The sequence below is a fragment of the Serinus canaria genome, chromosome 6 (genome assembly GCF_022539315.1).
Source record: "Serinus canaria isolate serCan28SL12 chromosome 6, serCan2020, whole genome shotgun sequence".
Lineage (NCBI taxonomy): Eukaryota > Metazoa > Chordata > Aves > Passeriformes > Fringillidae > Serinus > Serinus canaria.
Window position 1 is genome coordinate 30,874,157 of NC_066320.1, and position 6,899 is coordinate 30,881,055.

A 6,899-nucleotide genomic window follows, 5' to 3' on the forward strand; every position below is an offset into this window, starting at 1 on the left:
CATTCTTTTATGGAGGAGGAGAAATTTGATGGGCTGTTGGATTGTCCAGTGCCATTGGAGAGGTGGCACTGTCACCCTCCAATCCACTGTCACTTTTGGAAATCTATAAATGCTGGAGTCAGAAAATAAACTTCCCTTTTCTCACCTTGAGAGCAGCAGTGTGTGAGCTGGTGTTGTTTTGTGTAGTGACATCTGAAGAAGTGGAAGATCAAGTTTTAAAAACCAGCAGCCTGCGAGGCTCTTTAGGTCAGGGCAACTGACCACGACCCGTTTTCCTTTTTGCAGGGAAAGCTGTAACCAAAAAGAAATACATTGGCATAAGAATGATGTCACTAACCCCCAGGTAAGTACCCAGGGTGGCTGCTCACCTTTCCCCAGCGTGGTCTCTGCATGCATTTGGATCCAGCTGGGGACGTGGATGTTGGAGCCAGCACCGAGTGTCTCTGTGTGCTGGTGACAAACCCAGCCAGCCCTGGCCACCTCCTCCTCTGCAGCTGGGACTCTCCTCTAGACTCTCCTGTGAGCTAGCTCTTAAGCAGCTCCTGGCTTTTTCTTCTCCTTAATGCTTCAGAAGAGAGTAGCTAGTGACTGTGGCTCTGTCCTGGGGTTGTACCCATGTTCTTGGATGTTTTCATGGCTTACATCAGCTGCGTGCATTCCTGCATTTCTATAAAGTTATTTTCATTAAACTGTTCACTTAATGTCAAATGAAGCTTTTGTGTGGACTTGCTTATTCATGCTCAGACTGTAAGAGACTCATGAGCAGGCAATGCCATGTCCTGTAAAAATAACCAGAAGTTTTCCCTTGTGCAGGATCCGCAGGTAGAACAAAGCATTGAAACACGTGGGGTTGGGGTTTTTTAGGTGCTCAGGATTGCAGGAGGTGATTCTGTCCCTCTAATTGCTCTGAGGAGAAGACCCCCCCCCCGGAGTTCTGCATCCAGCTCTGGGGTCCCCAGCACAGGAAGGTCATGGACCTGCTGGAGCCAGTCCAGAGGATGTCCCAGAGATGATCAGAGGGGTTGAGCACCTCTCCCCTGAGGAAAGGCTGAGAGAGTTGGGATTGCTCAGCCTGGAGTAGAGGAGGCTTCAACTTGACCTAATTGTGACCTTCCAGTGCCTGAAGGGAGCCTGACAGAAAGGTGGAGAGGGATTATTTACAAAGGGCCTGGAGTGACAGGACGAGGGGGAATGGCTTCAAACTGACAGAGAGTGGGTTTAGATGAGATATTAGGAAAATAATCTTCCCTGTGAGGGTGGGCAGGCCCTGGCACAGGATGCCCAGAGCAGCTGTGGCTGCCCCTGGATCCCTGGAAGTGTCCAAGGCCAGGCTGGACAGGGCTGGGAGCAGCCTGGGACAGTGGAAGGTGTCCCTGCCATGGCACGGGTGGCACTGGATGGAATTTAAGGTCCCTTCCAGCCCAAACCATTCTGTGATTCTACAATCTGCTAATTCTGAAGCTTCAAAATGTTTGAACTCTGAATGTATCTATTGAAATAGTTGCCTTTACCAGAAATAGACATTAAAAAAGCTGTATGCATGCAAAAAAAAAAAAAAAAGTAATAATTCCTGAGATATGCAGCTAAGGGTTAAAATGAGTGCTGAAGTGACATACCAATGTGTGTAAAACACCTCAACTCGTGTTAAGTTGAGGTTTGACTTCAGCAAAATGCGTGGGGGGGTTTTTTTCCTGTCTTGACAAAATATTTTCTTTGCTATTTCTTCATTTTTCAGCAAAGCTAGAGAGCTGAAGGATCGCCATAAAGACTTCCCTGATGTTGTCTCTGGGGCCTATGTCATTGAAGTCATTCCAGAAACACCAGCTGAAGCGTAGGTTGAAGTGCTTTTTTCTCAAAACCACTGCCACTGACTCAAGGGGGTAACGAGGGAGACTGTTCCCTGCTTAACTGGCTTTCTTCATCATGCTAAATTAGCAGGGCTGTGGCCATCTGATTGCTATTAGCTTTTCTGCTGGAAATGGCTTTGTGGTTTCATTCTGGTCCCCGATGGGCAGCACTGTAACTGTATCAGGGTATTGCAGGGAAGCCCTGTCAGCCTTCCAGGCCCAAGGGAAGGCATTCAGGGGGTGTGAAAACTCCTTTTTCGTTTTTCTCAGCAGCTGCTTCCAAGGCATCAGCTGTACCAGTGCCAGTGCTGAACAGAGACTTTTGTTCCTGCACACTCTCCATGGCCCTGCTGGTCAATGCAGGAGAGCAAGTGAGAAGTTTTTGGGTCCACTTTGGAAGAAACGTCCACCTGAGTGGTGGCCAAACCCACCAGCTCCCCTGGCACACCTTGGGGCTGAAACCCTCTCTTGGCAGCAGGCACTCTTCCATGTGAGAGCTTTGTCAGCAGTCACATTACTGGAAGAGCTTTTGGGTTTGGACAACTGGCTTTTTTTGTTCCTGTTAGTCAGGATTTGCTCAGAAGCTGGCCCTGCTGGTTGGTGCCACGTCTGGCTGAAGCCTGGCAGCTGGGCTGTGGTCACTGGCACTGGTCTGGCTGGCTTTTGCTGGAGACACTTTTCTCTCTGGGTTTGCTCGATAGGAAACTGCTCAGTAATCCAGGGCAGGAAATGGCAAACCTTATTCATTTTCTGAAACTAGGGATCATCTGAGAGAGGAGTAAATCTTTGTGGCACCAAAGGCATGTAGGCAGGAAGCTGCTTGGGGCGGGCATACATTGCCTTTTGGGAAGAGTGCAAGGATGGCTGGATGGTGCCTTTTGGGGCAGTTTGGGTGGAAGATACACAGTGCTTGCTGTCCAGAGTGCTCTCTGAGCTTCTGCTGTGTTTGTAGATGATCCTTGTGGGCAGTGCTCATCAGGCAGAGTGTCTGCAGGGTGAAGGAATGATTTGGCTGCTCCAGTGTGGGGCTGGAGCTGCTGCCTTGGTGTTGAGGTTCAGCCTGAAGGTGCAGAACAGTCATTTCAGGAGTGTGGGTGATAGCAGAGAGTGGGAGAGGGACTTTGGAGAGGGAGAAGAAACATGAGGCAATGTAACCTAATGGGAAGAGAGACCCAGATCAAGGTGCTCCATCCAAAGGCTGGCCTGGCAGTTCAAATGCAGCCCATGTTGGCTCTGTCCCCCCATTCCCAGTCCCCTGGCCCAAGGGTTTCCTTCTTCTGATCTGTCCAGCACGTGCTGTGTAGATGGGTGGTGTTGTGAGGTCCCCAGGACGAGGTGAGAGATGAGAATTTGGCTCCAAGTTCTCAGAAGGCTGATTCATTATTTATGATATGATATGATATGATTATATTATATTATATTATATTATATTATATTATATATCATATTATATCATATTATATTATATTATATTATATTATATTATATTATATTATTATATTATATTATATTATATTATATTATATTATATTATATTATATTATATTATATTATATTATTATATTATATTATATTTAAGAATTATATACTAAAACTATACTAAAGAAAGAAAGGAGACATCAGAAGGCTTTACAAGACTGATCATGAAAGTTCTAACTCCTCAGAGTCCAACACAGCTGATGGTGATTGGTCATTAAGTTTAAACAATTCACATGTTTGGATAAACAACCCCCAGACCACATTCCAGAGCAGCAAAACATGGAGAAGCTGAGGCTTCTTATCTTCCCAGGAGAAGAAATCCTGACAAAAGGATTTTTCAGAAAATATCACAGTGACATAGATGTGCTGGTGGGGCACAGGAGCAGAGCTGCAGTGACCTGTCCTGGCTGTGAGTCACATGGAGAGGCTGCATGAAAAACCATGCAATGGCCTCCTCCACGGACATGTTTTGAGCCATGCCTCCTGTAGGCAACCAGATTTGTTGCAAACATTGGCCAAGGGCACCCTGCTTGCAGGAGACACTCGTGTCAGGCGCCTTCTGTGGGTGGAAGAGGCCGATGAGTGGTCTGTGGTTTTGTGAAGGATTATGCTTCTGAAGGGTTGAATCATGTCTGATCTGTCTCGGGTAATTTTTCCATCACTTGGAGCCAGATCGTTGAGCAAGACTGGGCAAGATGTTGTGGTCTGTGGCATCCCTCACCAGCCATGTCTTGGTGCTGGCAGCAGCTCCAGCCAGCCTGGGGAGAGACACAGCCCTGGCTCTGCCCTGGCTTGCTTTGAGTCAGGAAGGTTCAGATTTGGAGGTCAGAAAAGGGATTTTAGCTGTTATGGGCAGCAGAGGAAGGACACATTTGATTTTTGGTGACCAAACTAGATAGCTACATGTGTTACCCTGCTCAGGTTTAAACATAAAGGGTGGGAAGTGGCTGCCAGTGAGCTCTGTATGGAGAACAGGGGCTGAAATCCTTCACTAGCACACAGTGTTGCTTCTCTCTGTATTCAGGAAGAAAAGCTTGGGAAATCTCCCCTCTAAAATGAATCTGCTTTGTGGCAATTATTTTAGAAGACAGACATCAACACCTAAAATCTTTATTGCAGAATTAACTGCTATTTGCAGCAGCAAATTCCTTTGAAGGCAGGGAAATATGGGGCTCATCAAACTTGTTCAGCCATCAGATCCTGGAGTTTTTGCCCTTCATTGCAACCTTCACTGCTTCATAAATCCTGATTGCTTTCCTCATGGCTGCCATGTCTGCAGAACTGCTGCTGGGTGGGAAATAACGATAACGACAATAATAAAAATAATGATGATGATGATGATGATAATAATAATAATAATAATAATAATAATAATAATAATAATATAATAATAATAATATAGTTATTATTCAACGATAATTTAATAATAATTTAATAGTGATGATAAAGTAATAATATTAATGATAATAATAATAACAGCGATGATAATAATAATGATAACGATAATCCAGAAATCTTTTCCTTTTTTCCCCCAAAAATAAAACTGCAGTTCTAATAACCCATTGCTGCTTTGTGCTTTCAGTGGTGGCCTGAAGGACAACGATGTGATCATCAGCATCAACGGGCAGTCGATAAGCTCAGCCAGTGATGTCAGTGACATCATTAAAAGGGACAGTACCTTGCACATGGTCGTGCGCAGGGGCAACGAAGATGTGATGTTGACAGTAGTTCCCGAGGAAATCGACCCCTAACCAGAAACATGAGCTGGATTTCATGTTTTCTCTCTTAACAGCAATGGACTGCTTGTATTCTCTCTGTGCTGGTGCAGGAAAACGTTAGACTTCTGACCAACATTCTGCTTGTTCAGTGGATTAGTATTGGCCAACAGAGTAACTTCTACTAGGTTTAAGGTGCAAAATCAGTGTAATTTCACATACTCCTGATGATAACTTTTTTTTTTCCCTTCTGTATTATGTATGCAATGTATTCTTTACTGGCTTTTACATCCTCTGCTTAACGAATCGACGTTTGCTTCCCTGTGTTGAGTAGATTTCCTGTCATTTCCTCTAAGGCTTAAACAAAACACAACCCACGCACACAATGTGTGTTGTGGCATTCAGGTATTTATAGGTTAGCTGTGTTTTAACTGGAAATGCCATTGTAAAGGAGCAGTCGGCCTCAAAGAAAACACAATTGGGAAATGAAGTTTGGTTTATAAACACAAAAGGAATCCCAGCCCAAATAACCTCCCCAGGACCCCGTGCAGGACTTTAATACTATGATATTTTCCTAGTGTAATTAAAAGAATTCAACAGTACCTCTTGTGAGTGACTCATTTTGCTTCCCCTCATGGAGTGGTTTTCTTTGTGTGGCACATCTGCCTGGGAGGATGTCCTGGTGGTCTCCTTTTAATCATCATTTCATCACATGACTTATTTTTCAGTATGTGCCTTGTGTTTGTGCTTTTGTGCATCTGTTGTCCTCAGCAAGGCTGGGTTGAATTTGTCATGTTGCCTATGTCTTCCAGATGTTAATGCATTTTCCTTACTGTTTTAATTACAACTCCTCCAATGCCTGGAATCTGTTTGCCCACTGTGGAAATTGCCACATGGTGGATCACAGACCTCATACCATTCTGGTTCAGATATCAGGATGTCTGTAACCATTTAGACCTGGCCTTAAGCTCTTTAAACCAGGCCTGGTTTATCCAAATCTGGAGTGCTGGTGTGTGTATGGACCTGGTTTTGACTCTGGGATATTGGGCATTCCTCTAACAGGCATTAATCTTCATACATATGTTTATTGATGCCCTTGAAACTTGGGGGTAGTGAGGGGGTTTGTCTTGCTGTGAAGGAGAACAATCAGCTACCCCTAATTACAAGGTAATTACTCACTGGGTAAATAATAAGCTAAGCAGCCTTTTCTTTCCTCTGTTGTAACTTGTATTTCAGAGAATAAATCCAAGGGCTGTAGACAAGTCTTGGTGACTTGACATTCCTCAACAGGCTCTTTTAGAAAAAGAATGTTTTAGTAAACCTCTCCAGCTGGGTAGTTGGCAGTTTGTGATTTTTAAAGAAAGGGCTGTATTCCACCCAAATGCAGCAATAAATCCTCGAGAGCTGGATTCCTGACAGTGCTCCTTCTCCTCCCAGCTGTATTTCAGCTCTGTTTCAGTTTATCCCAATTTAGGGAGCCTCCCCAGCTGCCAGTGCCTGCCCTTACTCCCCTGGATCACTGTAATTTCACACAGTGTGGGGCATTAATCAATTGCAGGATGGACTCCTGGCAGGATGGAACACCTCATTACCACCTTGTACCATGGCTGTGGAAAATCACACCTGAGAAAATCTGCCAAAACACTGCAGTGCCAAGCACTGCCAGTCTGCAATCCTTTCTAGCCCCAAAACTGCAGAGAATGATCTTGCAGAAGTGCTCTGCAGCATCTTTGCACTGCGAGTTCATCTCGCTGATGTTGATTAATGTTGCAGCTCACAGGTGGAGTGGGGGTATGTTCTGCAGTCGGTTTGTGCCCTGTGTAGCACAGAGTGGTGACACACAGCCCTCAGCAAAAAT

The 6,899-nt window shown here is 44.9% G+C and overlaps 1 protein-coding gene across 1 annotated transcript in view; it reads left to right on the forward strand.

The window, feature by feature from the left end:
* The window catches only part of HTRA1 (HtrA serine peptidase 1), a 33,219-nt gene extending 27,576 nt beyond the window's left edge, over window positions 1-5,643 (forward strand). Inside the window, exons 7-9 of the mRNA XM_050976594.1 lie at window positions 286-343; window positions 1,736-1,831; window positions 4,909-5,643. Coding sequence (XP_050832551.1) covers window positions 286-343; window positions 1,736-1,831; window positions 4,909-5,077 — 323 coding nt within the window. The 3' untranslated portion in view covers window positions 5,078-5,643. The remainder of the gene's footprint in view (window positions 1-285; window positions 344-1,735; window positions 1,832-4,908) is intronic.
* Window positions 5,644-6,899: the final 1,256 nt, after the last annotated feature.